At 48.0% G+C, this 21155-nt stretch overlaps 3 protein-coding genes across 9 annotated transcripts; 2 read left to right on the top strand and 1 right to left on the bottom strand.

The window, feature by feature from the left end:
• The first annotated feature begins 102 nt into the window (after window positions 1-102).
• dync2i1 (dynein 2 intermediate chain 1) lies at window positions 103-8138 on the top strand. Of its 4 annotated transcripts, none has more exons than XM_084703406.1 (23): window positions 103-249; window positions 482-535; window positions 667-1339; window positions 1442-1509; window positions 1605-1835; window positions 2076-2144; window positions 2536-2613; window positions 2873-3104; window positions 3376-3466; window positions 3592-3721; window positions 3804-3915; window positions 4003-4094; window positions 4182-4314; window positions 4758-4930; window positions 5160-5322; window positions 5617-5730; window positions 5858-5919; window positions 6066-6117; window positions 6207-6267; window positions 6597-6696; window positions 6845-6976; window positions 7186-7409; window positions 7661-8138. In XM_084703406.1, the coding sequence occupies exons 1-23, from the start codon at window positions 235-237 to the stop codon at window positions 7836-7838; spliced, it is 3237 nt and encodes a 1078-aa protein (XP_084559532.1). In that variant the 5' UTR covers window positions 103-234; the 3' UTR covers window positions 7839-8138. The 4 variants fall into 4 exon arrangements, with proteins under 4 accessions (XP_084559532.1, XP_084559530.1, XP_084559533.1 ...); XM_084703404.1 differs by having other exon boundaries at window positions 2873-3116; XM_084703407.1 differs by lacking the exon at window positions 2076-2144 and having other exon boundaries at window positions 2873-3116.
• Window positions 8139-8432: 294 nt separating this feature from the next.
• Window positions 8433-17042, top strand: wdr97 (WD repeat domain 97). 3 transcript variants are annotated; one of them, XM_084703403.1, is made up of 22 exons: window positions 8433-8629; window positions 9426-9791; window positions 10019-10608; window positions 10704-10825; window positions 10974-11694; window positions 11949-12097; window positions 12369-12605; window positions 12767-12857; window positions 12969-13101; window positions 13298-13374; window positions 13477-13531; window positions 13651-13809; window positions 13989-14135; window positions 14386-14535; window positions 14618-14749; window positions 14944-15135; window positions 15245-15403; window positions 15528-15649; window positions 15781-15949; window positions 16373-16515; window positions 16607-16668; window positions 16759-17042. In XM_084703403.1, the coding sequence occupies exons 2-22, from the start codon at window positions 9504-9506 to the stop codon at window positions 16932-16934; spliced, it is 4074 nt and encodes a 1357-aa protein (XP_084559529.1). In that variant the 5' UTR covers window positions 8433-8629; window positions 9426-9503; the 3' UTR covers window positions 16935-17042. The 3 variants fall into 3 exon arrangements, with proteins under 3 accessions (XP_084559529.1, XP_084559527.1, XP_084559528.1); XM_084703401.1 differs by having other exon boundaries at window positions 8434-8629; window positions 15245-15439; XM_084703402.1 differs by lacking the exon at window positions 8433-8629 and adding an exon at window positions 8683-9307 and having other exon boundaries at window positions 15245-15439.
• Window positions 17034-21005, bottom strand: LOC146275019 (leucine-rich repeat-containing protein 14). 2 transcript variants are annotated; one of them, XM_084703416.1, is made up of 4 exons: window positions 20876-21005; window positions 20326-20517; window positions 18791-19645; window positions 17034-18679 (listed from the first exon to the last, which is right to left on the bottom strand). In XM_084703416.1, the coding sequence occupies exons 1-4, from the start codon at window positions 20902-20904 to the stop codon at window positions 18109-18111; spliced, it is 1647 nt and encodes a 548-aa protein (XP_084559542.1). In that variant the 5' UTR covers window positions 20905-21005; the 3' UTR covers window positions 17034-18108. The 2 variants fall into 2 exon arrangements, with proteins under 2 accessions (XP_084559542.1, XP_084559540.1); XM_084703414.1 differs by having other exon boundaries at window positions 20326-20984.
• Between the last annotated feature and the right edge of the window lie 150 nt (window positions 21006-21155).

Below are 21155 nucleotides of genomic sequence, written 5' to 3'. Positions count from 1 at the left end.
GCTTGATCTAGGCTGTCTCCATGGTCATCTGTTGTTGCTGTCATGGATCGTTCTTCTATCTTTTAAGAATCCTGTTGTCAAGATGACATGACGCATTTACCTTAGTTTCAGCAAAATGCGCTTGCGCAAACAGCATTTGTTATCATGGAGTTGCTACAACATCATAGCTAGCGAAGCTTTCTATATCTAACATCATACACATTACTTTTTGAGGATTGAAGTACAAGTAGTAGTATGCATCAAGAGAAGGTAGCGTAGTAACTATATGTAAAACGTATTGTGTGCGTGAGTACACCGTTAGCTTGTTTAATAGCTACATTAGCCAAGAAATGTTAGCTCCTAGCCAACTAATTCCAGTATGCACTGTAGAGCTATATAGCTAGTTATATAACTGTGAAACTTGCAAACTGCCAAATGTATTTATTCACCTGGTTTACTAACTTTGCTCGTTAACTATGGACATGCATATTAATTTCTTTAGAAAATAACTAGGGAAGATACATGGAAGGCAGATGACCTAAGGAAACATATACGGGTATGTTAAAATATGACTTTTGTTTTCAATTCACTTAATTAGTCCATTTGAACCATAATGAACCATTGTTAATGTACACATTCCTTCTTATGGTATTGGTGCAATTAACAAACATAAGCATTTCTTGTTAGGGTGGGGGACGTGAGGAGGACCATGGCAGGAGGCGAGAGGACTATGAGAGACAACACAGGGGTGGCGAGTCTCTGGAGAGACGCCCGCGAGACCCAGAGAGAGAGGCCAGGAGAGAAAGAGACAAGCAGAGAGAAAAAGAAAGCATACAAGAAAGAAAAAACAGAGAGAAAGACCGACATCTGGATCGAAGGAAAGAGCGTTCGAACGACAGGATAGGTGACAGGGAGGAGAGAGAGAAGGAGAGGAGAAGAGAGAAGGATAAAGTGGTTGATAGTAGCAAATACCAGGATCAGGATCGGGGCAGAGAAAGTAGGGACAAAATACATCATAGTGGAGAGAAGGAAAACAGAGACAGAGAGAAGGAAAGGGCACGAGAGAGGGAGAAGGACAAGGATAGAACCAAGGATAGGGAGAGAGACAAGCAAAGAGACAGAGAGAAAGGGGCAGAGGAGAGAGATAGGGAGAGACGAAGAGAGGAGAGGGAAAGAAGGAGAGAGGACGAACAAAGTATTGAAAGGAAAGATAGGGACCGACGGCAGGAAACCGACAGGAGATATGGGCACAAGGATCGAGAACATCTCAAAGAAAGTGAATACCATGACAAACGGAAGGATAGAGAAAGGAGAGAGAGACACTCAGACAGAGAGCGTACTGTACAAAAGGAGGACAAAGGTAAAGTTACGGAAGACGAGTAATGGTACACTTTACCGAAAACATGACCAGCCGACTAGATCTTGAAATGACAACCAATTGGTTATATTACTTTCATTTCAGAATACAGGGAGCACCGTAGAAAAGAGAAAGAGGAGAGCGAAAGGAGACACAGGGAGACTGCACCACCCGTGAGTGTCTTGAACACCGGCAGGCTACGTCAGAATCATAAAAGCCGATTTCTAGACTCCACTTCCTTCACATCAGCCGTCGTTCCTCCTGATAGGATGTTGCAGAAAGCCGGAGACGTGCCGGTGACTCCAGAGAGGTGGCACGCAGGGATCACAAGTCTTCCGAGGATCGTCACCGTGCCGACGGAGAGGGGGCCGAGAGGGAGAGGCGCAGAGAGCGAAGGCACAGAGAGGAGGTGGACCCCAAGAAGGAGATCACTGAGAGGAGCAGAGACAAGAGAAGCCATCAAGACCCCAAGGAAAAGAGAGAAAATGTGGAAACAAAGGTTGGTTACCTGTTAGTTCTTGGTTCTTTAGGGGTTAACCCATATTGAATTTTCTGTTTAAAATGTGTAATGTTTGTTTTTTGGGTGCAAAAACCTTGACAACATTGGTGATAAGGCACGGGTGATAATCTCACAATATGCGTTGGTGTACAACTCAGATATGTCTGTGGATGTTTTCCATACCATACAGAACAATTACATTGGTATGCCTCAACTGTGTGTTTCCTCTTTGTGACCCAGGAAGTACAGGGGCAATCAGAATCCGTGTGGAGGTCTAGTCAGAAAGAATTAAGTGACACAGAAGAGCCCGTAAGACTCTTATTTTGAAAAGACGATTTTCCCTATGGCCGTTCTTTCCTCTGCCAGCATGTGTACACAGCATGGATGTTTTCTGGGAAAGCTTTCTGGGTTTTCATTGAGGACTCATTCTTCAATAAACTACATAGGTTCTGTAAACATGTATTCTGTACAACACATGTTGTGAGCAAGTGTTGGACCACAGCGTTCTACTTTCTCTCTTTTGCGTTAATTGTTTGCTTTCTTTGACCTATGCCTGCACATGCCTCCATCACTTGCCACTACTTCCTATGTCCCAGCTTTTTGCATGGCATAATATATAAGTATTGGAGTCTGTCGGTGTAAACACATAGTGTACTGTGATTGACTGTTCTTCAGCTGGTAAAATGGACTGAATTGGCAGGTTGAAAAGCAGGATCCTCAAACAGAGAGCCAACCTGATCATGATGGTGATGCTCAGGACTATGAAGAAGACTTTGAGGTACGAATATGGCAAATATTTTTGTGGAGATGCTGAATAGAAAATGTAGCCCTTGCACATTAACACACACAATATAGGTTATTTCAAAATATTTGTGCTTTGTTTCATCACAAATTTTGCATGCTCTTAATGGATTGCATTTCAAGAAAATGGTGAGTGCATCATCAAGCTCATTGACGGCCGCTTAAACATTCCATGTAGAGATGTTGGAACAGAATGGCGTCTATTCCAGACTCATGAGTTTGTTCTCTCTTTGTAGGATTACGAGGAGGATTTCGAGGAAGGAAGTGAGAGCGGCGGTGAGGAAGAGGAGAAGAAGACCCACAGCCAGGAAGAAGAGAGAGAGGAGAGGGAAGAGAGGGAAGAACTGAACCCACAAAGGAGGGAGCAGATAGAAGCCATCCAGAGAGCCATGAAAGAAGAGAACGAGAGAGTGGGCTCTGTCCAGACGAGGATAAGCACAGAGGAGGAGGAGGAGGAGGAGAGACCCAGTAAGACCGGAGGTATAGGATGGAAATGTTGATTGCCATTTTCAGGATAGGGATTTGGGATCTGTATTGTCTCCTAGGGGATTAGCAAGATGTTAGACTTTTGCTTTGCTAATTCTTTTGATTAGAATTAGACTTCTATCTAAAGGTGACTTTTAAAATGCACATGCTATCCTTTCCACCCCTCATTCCATTTTTGCAGAACTGAATCGATTTTGTTAATGTGTCGCGTAGGTCCATCAACTGCATCAGACTTGGTTCCTTTTTATCGCAGGTTCTGAAAAGCTCCCTCAGCAGGGGAAGTTCATCGACTTCGTGGCCGCAAAACACCGTGAGGTCAACAAGAAAGTCGCCTGCCAGCAGAAGTAGGTCCGAGTGGTACCAAGGGCAGCCATTTTGATTTCAAACATTTCCATAATTTAGTGTCCTTTCTGCGGACTCTTAAGGTATCTCCCTAACCTTTGTTCATGCATGTGTATGCATACAACAGAAAGCGCAGTGCAGAGCTGCTCCGCCTCATTGACTTGGACTACTCCATCACCTTCTCCCTCCTTGATCTGCCACCTGTTAACGAGTACGACATGTACATCAAAAGTTTTGGGACGACCAACACCAAACAGGTTTGGGTGCTTTTTTTTCTAAAATGTTTTCTTCATTAGTACTTCCGAGGATAAACCGATATATCTTATGCTTTCTGTCCAGGCTTATGTTCAGTGTAACGAAGACAACAGTGACCGAGGCATCCAAACTGAAGAGTTGGAAAACAGCGAGAAGTGGACACAGCACCCTGCAGAATGGAACGCTGTTTGTGGAGGTGAGAAGACAGCTAGACATAAGGATTTCCTTTCGAAAACTCTTTTTCTACTTTCAGAGCTTGATGGTGTTCATTGTCATTGTACAGGTCCCACCCTTTCTCAACATGACTCACGATCCACAAGTAAGATGAACGTCGACTCCCAGCGCCTGGCGACGTTCCTACGCTCGGCCTCCCAGGTATATGACAATGACTGTCCTTGGATCGGTGGGAAACCTTCCTGCTATGCCAGCAGTCAGCCAGACACTGTTGTGTGTTGTGTGTAGGTGGTGGCTGTTCTTCTGGAGGAGGACAGAGCAGAGAGACAGTCACTCAAGAAGCTGAGGTCCCAAGCTGATACCCTCCAGTCCTTCAGTGATGGCTGCTTACAGCTCAACACCAAGTTGCCATTTCTCCATGGTACGTCATCACCTCACCCCCTCAGAGTCAAATGTATTATCACACATTTATCTGTCGGGGAAAGTCCTTAAACAAACAAAAACAACATGGTCTATTAGTTCTCATCCTACGTATTGCACAAATGAATGAAACAAAATATATATAGGTCACTGTTCTCAAAAGCAAAACAGGAAATTAGATTCATTTACTTAACACTCCTTAACCAAACAATCAAGCATCTTACCCAACAACGATCTGATTCAGCCAGTTACTGCTTCGTGCTGCCAACACCCCCCACCCCTCCTCACCCCTCCCCACCCCTCCTCTCCCCTCCTCACCCCTCCTCACCCCTCCCCACCCCTCCCCACCCCTCCTCTCCCCTCCTCTCCCCTCCTCACCCCTCCCCACCCCTCCCCACCCCTCCCCACCCCTCCTCTCCCCTCCTCACCCCACCCCACCCACAGGTCGTCCCATCAGCCTGGTGCACTTCTCCCAGGTCCAGACACAGACCGTGCTGTCCGTCCACAGCCCCACCCAGAAGCCCAGCGCCGTGCGTCTGGACAGCAAGACCATCATCTGCATCTGGAACATCTGGGAGCCCTCCCGCCCTCAGAAGATCCTGGTCTACGAGTCAGAGGTGCTCACAGTAGTGTGGAGTCTGGAAAGTTCATAATATGTAGTTGGGGCACATTGCAGATAGTAGTACACAGTAATATAGACTAGTTTCCTATCTCAGGCCATGACCAGGATATAGCTTTGTTCTCGATATGAAGAAGACACGCTTGCATTATTCCAGTTTTAAAAACTACTTTCTCACTTTAATTGGCTATGCTAACCTTCTAGCATGTTCTCTCTTCATCTCCCAGGTGCGTAGCTGCTGCTTCAGCCCAGGGAAAGCCACACTAGTGTTTGCCGGAACGTCCGTGGGCTCCGTGGTGCTGTGGGACCTGCGGGAGCACGCCGGGGACCACCACACCCTCAGGATAGGGGACATTGACTGGACCCTCCGCCACCCAACCTTCTCTACAGGTCGGTGATGAGTCAGGTCATGACCCCAGCCTGAGGCTTGTGTCATAGGACATAGCTTATGTCCTATGTCTGCATCTTCGATGTGTTTCCAGGAATAAAGTCACTTTTTAGATGACATGTAGGATTAGGTGGCTCTTGGCTTCTGCAAGTCCTTTTTTGGGAAGATGTTTTCTCTCGCAGCTCAGTTCGTAGAATGCTCGTCTCTGGATGTCCCAGAGGCTGGTCTCGTGTTTAACAGGCTGGGTTCATTCAGTGTGTGTTGATATCACGTCCTCCGTCAACCTGTCATCGCAGATGCAGTGCTGGCAGCCTCGGGTCACATGTCCTCGGTGAGCTCCGTGGAGGTGGTGCCTGCCGCCGTGTCCCAGGGCGGGGGGCCAGAGCTCCCCCTGTTGGGCAGCGACGAAGGTACAATGACTGAGACTGATGTTAGGAATGACTTCATGTGCTGTTTGTTTATTAAGGATCCCCAATAGTCTACACCATGCTGTATAATAATGATTGCTAATGCCTTTCTTTTGTTTTGCCACTCAAGATTCATCAGGATTGTCATTCCAGTTGGCATCACTTGATGAAAATGGGGTTTTGAATCTATGGGTATGTATATATAACGATTATGTCAATGTGTCCGCATAATCATTGTCCTTGTTATTTCTTTTTAAATGTATTATTGGCTGAAACCAGTCTTGCTCTGTTATCAGAAACTTTACAGCCACATTGTAATTACCCTCTCTGTCCCACAGGTGGTGCTGGAGCTCCCTAAAACCAATGAAGCAGGTTCACAGACAGACTTGGGTGAGTTACAGTTATTGCCATTTTTTGGTCCTTTGAAGTTCTCCACCGCTAACGTGGTTCTATTGGTGTCTCGTGTCTTCGTCCCGCAGGGCTCAGGCCAGGCGGCAAAGTGAAATTGCTCCACAGTTCCACGCTCCTCACCAGTGAGAGGTGAGAAAGAGACATATATCCCAGTATCGTACGTCACTGCCAGCCACCGTGACAGAAATATCCACAAAGTGTGGGCACAGCTGTGTCTCTGCGGGTCATACGATCTTGTTTGTTGTATAGTGCGGCCAGACGGTTGTTGTTGTTGGCGGCGTCGTCGTCTCTCCCCCATTGACCTGACACGTCGGTGGTAAATGTGGATGAGTGTTTGTGTGATGGCAATGACACCGTGTCCCAAGGCAGGAGTTTTGGGATCAATTTGACCTGTCTTGATCCGGATGGTCTCTGTCAATCTCTCTCCTTTTTAATCTTTTTTCTTTCTTTCTTTCTAGAAAGTCAGCACGAGATGCCATTAAAACAAGTCCTCCACAAGCCCTTCTCGTAAAATTCCTGCCCTCTGATCCCAGTCATTTCTTTATTGGCACTAACATGGTGAGAACATTCTCACACAACTGTTGTTTCTCAAATCACTGTCCTGGGTGTATGCTAAACATTCAGTACAGTACATGGTGTGCTGCTACCTACAACTGTCTGTTATCACATCACAACTAACTGAATAAAAGGGTTAATCCTATTTTAGGGACTTGTGAACCATGGAACCAGTCACGGGCTGAAGGCCCCTCCAAAGTTCTACAGACCTAAAATGGTCGGAGCCAGACCCGTTGATGTCACTTCCATCGATTTCTCTCCTTTTGAAGAAACCTTTTTTCTGGTTGGTTTAGTTTTGTATGCCACACCACATACACCCCAGTTGCATGCCCAGTTATCACATAACATTTACTGTGTGGTTAATGCCTAAGGTATTTGTTGCCTATGATTTGATCAAATATGCATTGACCACTGTACATGCTGCAATTTTTAAGTCATGATTTGGTTGCTTATCGATCTGTTGTATAGTATTCTGTACTGGGTGTGTTCCAGGTTGGCTGTGGGGACGGCAGTGTCCGACTCCACACTGTGGCCAGTGAGCAGCCTGTTCTTGAGTGGACAGGCAGCACGGCAGGGCTCCCTGTGGTGTCGGTCCAGTGGGCCCAGACCCGACCCGCTGTCTTCTGTGTGCTGGACGCCACATCCAACCTCCACATATGGGACCTCCTGGAGACAGACTTTGAGCCTGTCGTCACAGAAAAGACTGACGCTGACAGGTAGCTTTGAGGGGCATGGTCTTTATGATCACATCGCCTTTGTAAAGGAAGTGGCCATGATGTTTTCGATTTGGTTTGGGGTGCAGGTTTGAAACGTGTGAGGGATGTAAAAGAGATTTGAGGTTAGGTTTAGAGCCCATTTACCTGATGCTGTGTCATTGACACGTCCTAACATTGAAAACATGTCCCCTTCATCACTAGTGAAATCTTTTGATGTTTTGGTTTGATAAGTTTCTCTTTTTTTTTCACAGGGTTACGGCAATGGCAGCGTTTGGCGACTCTTCAAAGCAGAACACGTTTTCAGGAATAGCATTAGCACGACAGTCAGGGAAGATAGAAATGCAGTATTTCAGTAAACGGTTCACAGTGCCTGAGTCTGCAGATCTGGGTAAACTGCAGAGTTTGAAAGAAGAAGCTTTCTTAGATTAGAAGTTCTACTTCTAACTGGGTTTGCACTCAAATTAATTTTTTTCAACTACTATTTGTAGATATGAATTGAATGAGAAACACAATTCATTTTAAGATCAAACATTGAATATGGTCAGAATATTGTTAGTCAACTCAGATATAACAGTGTTTATGTACTATAGGTGTTGACCACATAGTTTAACAGATTTGTATTAAAGGCCTACCTCCGTAGATCATCAGAAATAAGCAATAAACATAACATTGTTTTTACTATGTTTTTGATCAAATTGAATTAAATAAATGAATGTCTTTGTATGCTCATACCTATAAAAAAAGTAATTTGACCCCAAAAAAACTGAAATACACACATCCAGGCTGTAAATAGCCTTTTTTAATATAATTTATTTACATGGATTCATTTAGCAGACGCTTTTATCCCCAAAGAAAGACATAAGAGTAATCCATAAATAAAGGGTACGTTGTAAATAGGTTTTGATTTATGTAAAGATACATATTGTCTATTATGAAATGTATTTATAATGTTACAGGTTTTTGTCATACATTAAATAAAGACATGGTCATATGCCCCGCGTATTTCCTCTGTTACCCGAACAGGGCTGTCTAGTAGCCTACCACTCCAATCTCCCCTACCGGGTCCGTTCCCTAGCAACGAACAGTATTATGTCCAAGTCTAAAATATTTTACAACGTGCACGAAAGAAGAGTTGGCAAGCAAGTGTTGTGTAGCTCCTCTGACAACAAAGTATCTTTGGTGTGTCTAGACGTTGACGAAAGGATGTGGCAATGGTCATGGTCAGTAGCTTCTGCTTGTAGCTAGTGCTTTTAATAATTGAATGGGCTTGAACCAGCTTAATTAGGTATTTCAACTGTTTTCGTATTGTATGTGTATGACGTTTAAGATAATATTAAGTTTGTTAGTTTTACAAGGTCTGAACCCTTGATGAAAACTTGTCTTTTTTCCGTTGATTTTTGTTAAATCGTCACACATTTTTGGAACATTCCATCTGAGGGACACGCTGCAAGCTCAGAAAAGCTACTCGCAAACCTTGTTCGAATCTCGTCTAATAAATTCAAAATCTATAAAATAGGCAGATATAATATTTTTAATTGGAACGGTTATAAATACAATTTCGATGTAATTCTCTTGAGTTTGGCAAGAAGACCTGTAAAATGTCAGGTTTTTATATAGGCTTCTGTACAAACATGTTTCTATGGACACGGAAAGCAAGTCACAGTGATTTACATGTTCTAATCTCTTCACATTGTTTATGTCAATGAATGGGCGAACCTTTTGTCAGTAGCATGCCCTTTACTGTTGGTGGTTGGAAAAATAAATTCTGGAGAAAAATCAAATAAATTCTGAAATTTAAAGGATATATTCCAGTAATTTAGGATCCTATTCCTTAGGCAAATCTTTCTTTTAAATGTTAGTTTTTTTGCTGCTGCTGCATTTTGTTGTCCAAACCAAAGGTTTGTTATCTTGTAGTTCAACAATGTATCTCTAAAAATATTTGCCTCTTGGGCAGAAATTCTGTTGAAAGCCATCATTCTGATATATTTTTATTTTATGTTTCCCCATATCCCCTAGACTATACAGCCATGGGTGCGTAACAATCTGCATATCCCCAAACTACTGAAACAGAGTTAGCAGGACAGGGCATGCAAGATGTCCAAACACAAAAAAGAAGACACGCACAAGGAGGAGGCCTTGATGCAGGTTCTGAGAACAGCCTCCCGTGCTGTTGGGGAAGAAACTGAAGGATATTGTGAGAACAGCATGGAGGGCAGAACACCAGCTGTCAGCCCCCGCCCCACTACAGGGGACACGGCGGGGGCAGTTGGGGAGGTTAGGCGCCCCCCGTTCGCGATAAACAGAAGTTCAGGAGAGGGAAAAACTCCTGCAAAGAAGATGTGGAACAAGCTCAACACAGAAAGGAAGAATAACATGGACAAGGTAAAAAAGAAATAAAGCTACGTTTATTTGGTCAAATAAGCTAAGCTTTTAACACAAATTCTAACTTCTCATTATTGTACATGTACTTTGTTGTGGATGGTTCCTAGCAAAAATAGCCCATTCCAATATTGACTATTTGGCGGAGCCGGCACAGCCTTTGTAAATCATGATGCTATGCTTTGACCTTTCTCTCCATCTCTCCTGCTCCGTCTTTCCATCTCTCTCAGCTCAGACCCTCAGAATTCAAACCCTCCGTCCTCATCCATGGCCTCACACACTTGCGTCATTTCTCCTGTGACAATCCAGTACAACAAATGACCTACGGAGAGGGTGCCTCGGGGTTCGTTAGCCTCCACAGAGGCGGCACGGTCTGCATGTACAGCCCTAACGGGGGCCTACGTGACCCCCCACCCTCCCCCATCTCCATCCCTTACAAGGGCCTGACCTCCACCCACGTGCCTGGGAACGTAGTGGGCTGGGGCCCCGGGGCCGTCCTCACCCTGCTGGACAGTGACCTGCAGCCCCTGATGGAGGCTGTGGAGCCCCTGGATGTGTGCGCGTGCCAGGTGACAGAGCAGAGCCTGGAGCTGGTGACGGCAGGGACGGGCAACGTGTGCGTGTGGGGCCTGACGCACATGGTGTGCAGGGTGAGGGTGGTGGAGGGTCTGGGACGCCACGCTGCCTTCAGCCAGCTGGCGCTGGCGGCCCCAGGCCCCGACACACACCACCGGGCCTTCGTTGCGTACGGTAGAAGTGTGGTGGTGGTGGACCTCACAGCTGGAAGAGTCTTGGAACACAAGAGGAACCTGCATATGCGGTGTGTGGGAGTGTGTGTATTGTGTAGTATTTAGTGGGATCTATGTTTTTTTTTTCGTGCCGAGTCAAGCTATGTTTTGGGATGCTGTTTTTCAGGGATATTACCGCCTTGGTGTACTGTTGTCTTCTGGACCTTGTGGTCATCGCCTCCAAAGATATCTCCATCAGAGTGTGGGATGCCAATTGGGAGCTTCTGATGGCCTTTGTAGGACACACTGGTTAGATCATGACTAACTGCCTCACCACCTATTTCTATCTATATCTAGCTATTCCATGGTCATCCTCTGTCTCATTTTGATCGTCATTTTACGTGTTGTTATTATTGTGTTCCTCACTTGACTTAATTGTCTATTTACATGTGTACAGATGTGGTGACCTCCATGATCTGGTGCCCTCAGTCTGGCCTGCTGCTGTCTGCCTCTCTGGACAAGACCCTGCGCTGCTGGAGCTTAGAGGAGGGAGACCAGGTCCAGAGTGTCTCCATCCAGGGAAATGACCCCCCTCTGGCCTTGGGGGGCCCCAGCAAGGGGGACACCTTCTACACATTCTCCCAGAAGGGAGTGGACTTCTGGGCCATGAGCACCCTCTACACCCCACACTGCCAGCTGGGGGGAGAAGCCAACGGGCCGGTCCGCCAGATCAAGGTCTCGTCCTTCCCCCAGCCCTACCCCACCCGGGTCCTCTGCGTCAGCGGCGACCGGGACGTCGCCCTGGTGGCGGGGCAGACGGGGGCGGTCATCACCTCCTTTCGGGCGGCGCGGAGGGTGAGGTGGGCCGACTACTGCCTGCCCAAGGAGACCCTGCTGGTGCTGACCGAGGCGGGGACGGTGATCTGCGCCAGCACGCTGACCAATCCGGCCACGCAGCTGGAGGAGTGGGAGGGGAGGGGCCAGGGGCCGTGGCACAGGGAGGAGCAGGCGGATGGGGAGGGGGGTCAGCGCCTGGCGGGGCCGGGTCCTGCCTCCTGCCTGGTGCTGTACCATTGTGTGGCCGATGACCAGCGAGTCCTGAGTGAATGGAGGAGCCTGCAGGAGAAGAGAGGCCAGAAGCCTCACAACAAGAAGCATCTCCTCGACCCTAAGAACAAGTGAGGGATTCTCTTGAATATGAATGAATATATCTTTGTGTTTTTGCACCTCTATACTACTAGCACCCAGCAATACTGAGCAAGATGCTACCAACAGGAATTATCCCACTGATAATGCGTTGTCCACAGAAAATACTGCTAAACTATCCCCAGGCTAACCTTAACCTGGGCTGGTGAAGATTATCCCCAGGATAACATAGCCTGGTCAAAGTTAACCCGTAGGCTAACAAGATAAAGCATGTGCTTGCTGACAGGTTCCTAGTGATGCAGGGCCACAGTGGTGGCTGTGTGAGCGTGCTAACTCTCGAGTCGGGCCAGCTGCAGTACAGGACACCCGCACACAACGGCCAGAAGATCACCTGCATCCAGGCAGACCCAGAGAACAGCTCTGTGGTCACCACAGGTAACCAACCCTGAGGCTCATTTGGATAGTGGGATTCTGATCGCTGAGGGATGCATTTGGACTTGATTATGCATATTTTCTTTTACATATACACCGCAGAGACAATACTACTCATTATTACCTTTTAGTTAGAAACAATCAATTCTATGTCCATATTTAACAAAGAAATCTCTCTGATAGCAAAGTTGAAGATGATCACTGCCCTTCACCCCTCTCCACACACACACACACACACACACATCTCCCCCCCACCCACACACCCCTCCCGCAGGAGAGGACAAGGCTGTGCTGGTGTGGAGGGTGTTCCCCTACGCCCAGGACTGCCTCTGTCTGCACCTGAACCTGTTCTGCATCCAGTACCCCCTCCACCTGGCCCTGTTGGGGCCCCTACTGGCCCTGGCCTTTGAGCTGCCCGACTCTGCCACCTACAGCCTGGTGCAGTTCAACCTGCCCAACAAGAGCCGTCTGGACCACCCGCCCAGCGACGACCACAATGACTGTTTCACAGGTGGGATCACGGGACATGTTTTCTGTGATGAGCGACTGTATCATCGAACTCCCAAATCAGATATGAGAGTTGGGAGTGTTGTGACTTTGAAGCTTGTACGCCCTCTACCTGGTGTGCGCTCACGCGCGAGCGTGTGTGCTTGTCCTCTCGTTCTCTCGCAGGGCTCTGTGTGTGCCCTCAGCTCCGGGTGTTCGCCTCCAGCAGCCGAGACGGCACCATTCGAATCTGGGATGAAGAAAACCGGCTCATTAGGTACCGGCTATCACCATCTCCAACCTTCTGTTCACGTTAACCGAAAGCAGTTCAAAAAACCACAGCAGAGGGGTTGGTGTGTGTTTGAGCTGGAGTGTGGTGTCCCTCCAGGACCCTCCAGATGAATGTGGAGGCTGAGTGTCTGGCCTACTGTGAGGAGAGAGGAGACCTGCTCCTGGGCATAAGAGGCCATCTGTACCGGATCCCCTGCACCAAGCTCCTGCCTAACGACTCCCAGCTTCGGGTACATTTTGGGTTAATTTAGTGTGAATTCACAGTGAATTCTGAGTTTAGTGAACCCCTTGTGAGGGGTGGGAAGATAGTTAGGGAGAAGGTGAGAGATATGGGTTCCCAGAAATGGATAAGACATTGTATCTACGATAGTAGAACTGCCTTTGACATTTGAATTTGTTTGTTATTTGATCTTTTCTTGCCCTCAGCTACTTTGCACTGAGTGCACAGATCCTATTCCTGATGTACCCATCTCTCGTACCCTGAGTAAGGCCAATAAAAGCAAGTAAGTCCGTCTTGTCGTCCTTAACCCTCAAGAGGTAAACACACGGCACTAGAAACACTGCACTAAACACTGCTCTTAAGAAATCAATATCTGCACCATCAGGACTGAGCAGCCTGACATTCCAGAGAAGCGCAAGAAAGACCAGACCGGAGATCCAGTAAGTAGATTTGGGGGTGGGGGTGGCGGAACAGGGGGAACAATACAGAGAGAGAAACATAGAAAGTAAGAGTGAAAATAGGGCATCCACTTTGTCTTTCTCCTCCCCTGTTCTCATAGGAGTATGAGGCCCTTCTGGCTCGGAAGAACGACCTGGCCTCCCTCCAGCAGGGAGCTGTACAGAGCAGGAAGAAGAAATATCGTCCCACAAACCGCACCAGGAAAGAAGCCTTTGACCGCTACATGAGCATCATCTACAGCCGGCCTGTCAATATCAAGGTGTCCACCCTCAGCAGACACATACCACACAAACTTCTTGATAGCATGTTCACAGTCCTTAATCATAATACAACTCTGTGGTATTCCCACCTTCAAAAGGCATCTGTAATCCTTCTGTGTTCAGTAGTCAGTCCAGCAATTTCAGTTGCCATACTAAGAGGTCTTTGTTCTGGTTTCAGATAGGTAATGAGGACATGTTCGACCTTCAAGCCATCCTGTTTCCTCCTAAGCCGCCTGTATGCCAGCCTTTCACATCTCCCAGCGTCAAAGAGGGCTTCTTCCCCGGCCCCCGCCTGGCCACGCCCCTGGATAAGGACGTCCTCAAGGTACGCTGTCACCAGCACAGCCGGCATGTCTCTGTGCACACATAGACCTTACATGTTCTTAAGGACATTATGCTTTTATACCTGGTGAAGCTATTCCTCTTCCACTCACTCCCTCTCTTTCTGCCCACTCTCTCTCTCTCTCTCTCTCTCTCTCTTGCTCTCTCTCTCTCTCTTTCTCTCTCTCTCTCTCTCTCTTGCTCTCTTCCACTCCTCTCTGTCACTCTCTCTCTCCATCTCTCTCCCTTTCCAGGAGCTGGGGGCAGAGCCGGCCCCTGCCCAGACCAACGCCACAGGGTTCATCCCTAACTCGGTACTGGCGGGGAAGCTGTGGCCACACGTGGTGGTGGAGAATGTCATTCCCTGGACAGCCTACAAAATGAGGCAAGATCTGATCCACCAGGTGAGAGGATGTGGCCTCAGTATGTCTGCCACCTTGGGATGTTGCTAGATTGAATGTGGGACTCGGGTTCATTTTCTGACAGAGTGATGAAGAGGAGTTTCCTGTGGAGGACTATGACCTGGACCTGGACTCCCCCGTGCGGCTCGTAGAGACTCCTCCCGAAGATGAAACCCTCCCTCCCCCTCCCGTCAAAAAGGTGTCCTCCACACCGATGGTACGTGGCGCCTCAGAGATTATCAAGGCTGGTTTAGAAATTGATACTTTATGAAAGTACTTTTCACAGCGTATAGTTCAAGCCTAAGATAAAGTAGGTATGTAGCACTGCTAAAGCCACTCATTTTTGAAAACTGAAGGTTGGCAAGTGCAAAATAAAAACGTTTTCCTATGTCTTTGTTTTGGGGGGGACAGCACAACAACCTGGTGGAGCATTGTCCACCCCAGATCCCCCCTAAACCCAGCCCTGCCCCACCGCCGGCTCCACGCAAAGTTCCTACGCCCCCTCCCCCTCTTCCCCCCGCAACTCCATCGCAGCCAATTCCTGAGTTCCTCCACCCATTTTTAGAGGAGGACTGGTTGAATGGCATTTACCCGGACCACAAGGTAGATCTAGTATTTAATATTAATATTTTATTTATTTAAGTATTTCAATTTGATTAAAACAGTGCTCTTAAGAGGCTTAGTTTTGTTAAAAACATGCATCTGTGCGCAGTGTGTTCCGCCCTCTCTGTGTCCAGATGTCTTCGCCATGCAGATGTTGGACTACATGCAGAATTGCAAAGGACAGACCAAGAGGAGAGTTTTGAAGGCACTGGTCATTCTGCATAGACAGTGTGCTCTAAACAACTTGGACAGACTCATAAAGGGCCTGGTAGACTATCTGCGTAAAATCACTTTAGCCAAAATGGTACATGGTTCTCTTAATAACATTCTTTTTTACTTAAATGTTTTGTTTCAGTTTTTCTCTAACCTGAATCTGTGTTTATGTGTTTCAGTCAGGTGACGAGCAGCAAGTGATCAGTGAAATCCTTAATGTGTTGGTTTTTCTGGGTCCTGAGAGCTGTGACGTCATTACAGAGATACTCATTCTGTTAGCCAATAAGGAACCGGGTCTCCAGTGAGTCTTTTTGTGTGTGTGTGTGTGTGTGTGTGTGTAGGGGGGGGGGGGTGTATGTGTGCATATAAAGCCTATCCCGTAGAAACGGCAGTAAAGGAAGGGGAGTCGCGCTTCTTGTGGTCTGTCAACAGGAACACGGTGCAGTGTCTGCTGAAGGTCATGGGGGTGGAGGAGGCCGACCGCTGGTTAAAGCCTGAGATGGAGGGTTTGAACGCCATGCTCCAGGTCAAACCCCACCCAGGTGAGGCCCTGCGTAAGATGGTCACCGATTGGCTGAAGACCTGGACCGCTAAATGGAAGGTAACAATGAGATGAGATTATGTTGGTTATTCCTTGCCCTTCTACAAACTCTCTCACAGCATCTTGTCTGTTGTCATTTGTTCATCAAATGTAATAATGGGGGTTTGTATATAAAGTTGTCCACACGTCAGCCTACACATATTTAAAAAAAGAATTCCATAAAAGAGGAGAGCAGGTGTAGGGGAAAATGAGAGGCCTGCCCTCTTAGGCCCAGCGGTGTACCGGTGTCTACTGCGCCCAGTGTCCTTTCCCTCCGACCCTAACGCCTCGAAATAGGAGCACATGAGAGCCTGTTGGGGTGTTGATGACTGCCAAGGCCAACAGATTCCCCAACTCAACCTGTTCTGGCTTCGTCAAGACACTAAGCAAGTCTCCTTCTCCTACCCTTCTCTCCTCTTTCCTCCCCCCCTCTCATGTCTTCAGGAGAACAAGGCTCCGGAAACGGCGCTCCCCGTCAGACACGTTGACGTGCTCAACTTCTTCGGCTGGGTCGAGAAGGAGAAACGCAAGGTCCCGCCGCCTCCGCTGGGGAACAAGGACACCGTGCTCATTCCACCATACCGCAGGTAAACAACAACAGACCCTCCTCCCTTCGACAATGATCTAATCCTGCCGCTGTTCAGCCTCAGTGTTATTGAGGGTGTTTGTTCTTTAAAGCTCTCAGCCAATCCTTCGCCTCGGGGAGACCCGCAGCATGACCAGGTCTCGCAGGACAACAGGTAGGTCATGAAGTACCACTGACCACCACACGCTATACAGACGTGGATCACTGTAACGGGACGTCTCCCCCTGGTGTCCTCTCCCTCCAGACATCGTCCTGCCACCCCTCTCCCAGCGGCCCCTCCTGCTGGGCTTCCCCCCCTTCCTCACGCTGCCCTTACCAAGGATCAGCCTCTTCCCCTTCCCCGTGGACGAGCACTGCCTGAAGGCCTCGCCCCGACGCTACTTCGTCCCAGAGCACTCTTTGGTGCATTACTATAGATAATACAGCTCCCAAGGTAGCTCCATGACCTCCAAAGCCAACAAAGACCTGTCCATACAAAAAGAGAGACTGAGGAGAGATGACGGAGCAAATTAAAAGAGATTTTGTACAGACCTTTTTATTGAATGGAAAAACAAAAAACATGAGTTAATTAGTTAAACATGAATTACACTTAATGAAAATGTTTTGTGGATTGACGCTTTATACAATTTGAACATATAGCAGCCACATATATTGCAGCCACATATATTGCAGCTTGGAAAAATATAATGTTACTAATAATTAAAAATGTTTTAAAGACAATTTAATAAGAATGCAGTTGGAATAACTAAGGAAACTTATGAAGCACAAATAAAAAGTCATAAAATAGGTCTACCTCAAACATAAATCCTATCAGTGCATTCACTGCAACAAATCTACTCTTCCCCTTCCAACAACTGGTTAAGGGCTCTATGTAACATTTGTTCCAGATTTTTCCATCTGAAAGATCATTTTACCTATGAAACATCCCTCAAGGGCACTAGCAAAGCCAGCTGCTGTCACTAACAGAGTTAGCACTCGTCACTAATGGCAGGTCACATGTTTGAACAGTTTGACACATGCAGAGAACCAGGTTTGAGGGGTGTTCCTCCTGACATTTATTTGAACTGGTGCCATGGGTAGATGAGTGCTGGTGATGGGCGCTAAAAGCACGTAGGGGTGTAGAAAGTGTAACCCTAACCCATCGGAGTCCTGATGCTGTCTCCATCCCAACTATGTTTCCCCTCTGTGTATTCATAGAGAATATCCAATAACGTGATCCTTGGATCTGGAACCAACCGGTTCCTTATACGCCATTTCTGCAATTCTCAAAGTAAACAAGTAAACTGGTTTGTTGGTTGGTACTATGCACCGCTTGAGACTTGTTTTTTTAATGTTATTTCTGAATGTTCTGGTCCAGTCAAATGATCTTTTCAACAGTAGGCTTAAATCACAAGGATTGAATACCAACCAAATGAGATTCACTCCAATGTGAGCTAAACCATGCTTGCTCAAATGGCTAAATAGAGGAAACGGACATACTAAAAGAGTATTTGGGTTGAATAATATAGTGAGGCCCTTGCGCTGCAACAGGAGGGAAGGCGGTTCTAACCCACCAGCTTGTGACCTAGCTGGGAGATCCTCCCACAACGTCCCTCTAATCCACCAAGTCTTTGTCATAGTTCAGCAGGTCGCAGGTGAGCAAGAGGTCTGAGCGCCCGCTCTCCGTCAGCATGTTCTCAAGCCGCAGGCTGGTGGCCTCGTGCACCTCCATCATCTCCTCTAGGGGCCAGTCCAGCAGCTGGGCACTGGAGGGCAGGGCAGGAAGCCCTGGCTGGTAGTCCTCCAGGGGGTTGGGGTAGAGGAGCTGCTTAAGGGAGGGCAACCGGATGGCCGTCCTCACCAGCTCCAGCAGCCCCGTCAGGGAGAGCGGGTTCAAGGCCAGCCCCAGGCTCCGCAGGGCCCGGCAGCAGCCCAGGGAGGGCAGCAGCGCCCCCAGCAGGCCGTCGTTGAGGCCGCAGCCGCTCAGGCAGAGGTGCAGCAGGCCCCCGGAGGCCTGGGAGAGGAGGCGGCGCAGCGAGGGCAAGGTGCTCTCGTCCAGGCGGTTCTCGCTGAGGTCCAGCTGCTGCAGCGTGGCAGCGTGAGGGCTGCAGGACAGATAGGAGAGGTCGGCCGGGGTCAGGCTCAAGTAGGGCAGCTCCAACACTTCCAGAGGGTGGGACAGAGAGCTGCACCAGACAGGGCAGTGGAATCAAACACACAGTCGGTTAGTATTATAGACAGCGTTTACATCTCGGCTCTTTGACAGTAGGCCCTGAGCTCTGTATCAATGGCCCTACCTTAGAAGCGTGCGTAGGTGTCCAGGCAGCCGTAGGGCGGTGAGGCTGAGGCGGCGAAGTTGCCCCAGCTGCCCCAGACCGTCAGACATGTCTCTCAGCGCACCCTCCTGGCCGGCTAAGTCCCTACGTACATCCAGGTTGCAGTAATGCAGGCGGAGGGAGGTGAGCGAGGAGAAGGTGGAGAGCTGAGGCAGCAGCAGGGCCAGGCCGGCCACGCCCAGGCAGCTGTAGCGGATGTCCACACCCAGGACCCCCTGGCTGGGCAGCAGGTCTAGCAGGGTGCCGATGCTGGACACGGAGAGCTCCTCCACACGGAGGTAGCGGCACTGCAGCTTGAGGGGTCCGGCCGTGCCCAGCGCCATGCGCACACGCTCCCAGGAACGGGCGTTGATGAAGAGGTCGGCACGGACCCTCACCAACACCTCACAGTCTGGCTCCGAGTCTTCAGTCTCCACAGCTTTGCCGCCCGTAATCCGTTTCCTCTCCATCTCCATCCTCCTCCTCACCCCCGTCATCCGCTCCTCCTCCCTTGGACCCGTTCCTGTGTCCGACCCCTCCTGCACGTTTCTCACCCATTCCCCCGGCCCGCCTTCCTCACCTGGTTCCTCCTCCTTCTCCTCTCCAACCCGCTTTCCCCTGCCCCTCTCTCGTTTCACCACATCCTTCTCCCTCTCCATAGCCAGGACTCTTTTTCGCTCCCGTTCGCCCTCTTTCCGGTGAGATTTCTGAGCCCCAGCCCTGGCTTGCACTGCCATGGTGCAGAGAGCCACCGTGAGGGACCAACCACCCATGGGGTCTCCCACTCCCCCTTCCTCACACTGCAGCCCACAGAGGTCCAGGGCCTGCAGAGCACACCTACAGGACAACAAAACATACCAAGGTTGTTGTATACTCGTTCTACAACGAATACATATGAAAAATGAGACCTGGGATCACATGGGCATGTATTTAGTTGGTCAATTTATGATTGAGGATTACAATAATATGCATGCAACCCAATGCATATGCATCTCAAAAGGGACAAACTTTAACGTTGATCGTTTTACAATAGGAAATAGGTTTAACAGAAGAGATTAATTATATAGGTAAAAACAGCATTAGATTTAGGTTTAACAGTGGAAATAGGCAATGCTGGATGAGGTTGATAGGCTAGCCATGATCAGTGGCGATTTTAGATCCTTTTTAGGGGTGCTCAAGCCCCTAAATTTCATCCCAGCACTCAAAAAGCACACAAAAATAATTATTGTTTAATATTATTTGATGCTGTAGGTCATAAGGAAAGGGACATCCTTTGTTTTTTCATTCATTCAATAATAATACATAAATGAATGAATTGTTATCCAGTGAAATAAGGGAGTTATTAACAAGGGGGTTTTGCACTTTTGCAAGGCACCGTATTCAGGTCACATTCTCATTGGGGGCTGAGCACCCCTAAAGGTCTGATCCTAGAATCGCCCCTGGCCATGATAAAGCATAATTCAACCGGAATTGTGAGCAGACCAAAATAAACGGTGGCTTTAAATTGAGCAACCTACCTCTTGTCTGAAAGTCCCCGAACAACCGCGAGCAATAGAGCTTGGACGCAAAGCCGATTTGGGGGACTTTGTCCTGCCCTCCTCCGGCCACCGACTCGTAGAGTTCGTTCGGGCCATCGCTGTACCAGTTCACCGACTGCGAGCGGGCGGCAGTAACTGAATGCAGCATCCAGTAACGGTTCGTACAATTCCCTGGGCACACAGTTGAGCCAAGACGCAGAAGAACTGTGATCACTCACCACCTCCTTGGCACAAAGATTCACCAACGAGGGCACCATAGCGACACGACGAAGATAAAAACTACCCGAGATGTTGCAACGATTAATTAACCAAATCACATTTCACAAAGACTAAGTAGACGAGTTTCCTGTTGTACTTTTCACTAACACACATTTCTGCCACAGATGCGAAGATTGCAAACGTTTGATAGTTCTTGATACTGACACCAATTCGAAATGGCTTCTAATAAACTAAAAAAAGATATTATAGGCACAGCCGATATGTATAATAAACGTCCAGAAACAATTTCACGATGACTGCAAATATCTACCAGGTCAAATAGATAATGTTGCTTCTCATCACGTAAGCTAGCTAACTAGACAGCCCGTCTACGAGTTTCTAATCAGGAAGGTACTGCCATAGGTACAGCCCATGGTACAGCCTCAACTCCAAAGTTTATTATGATGGTGCGTGCAGATGACGTATTATATATGCGACAAATGACCTGACACAGTGCAAGATTTATCATACAATCTAGGGGAGACTGGGATAAATTGTTTTATGAAGATGTCTCTGCATTAGACCTCTGATAAGATCGGTTAAAATGTATG

Source organism: Hypomesus nipponensis, chromosome 8 (assembly GCF_054491055.1).
Source record: "Hypomesus nipponensis isolate SF chromosome 8, ASM5449105v1, whole genome shotgun sequence".
Lineage (NCBI taxonomy): Eukaryota > Metazoa > Chordata > Actinopteri > Osmeriformes > Osmeridae > Hypomesus > Hypomesus nipponensis.
Note: the sequence above shows the minus strand (reverse complement) of the source record. Positions and strands in the feature narration are given on the sequence as shown.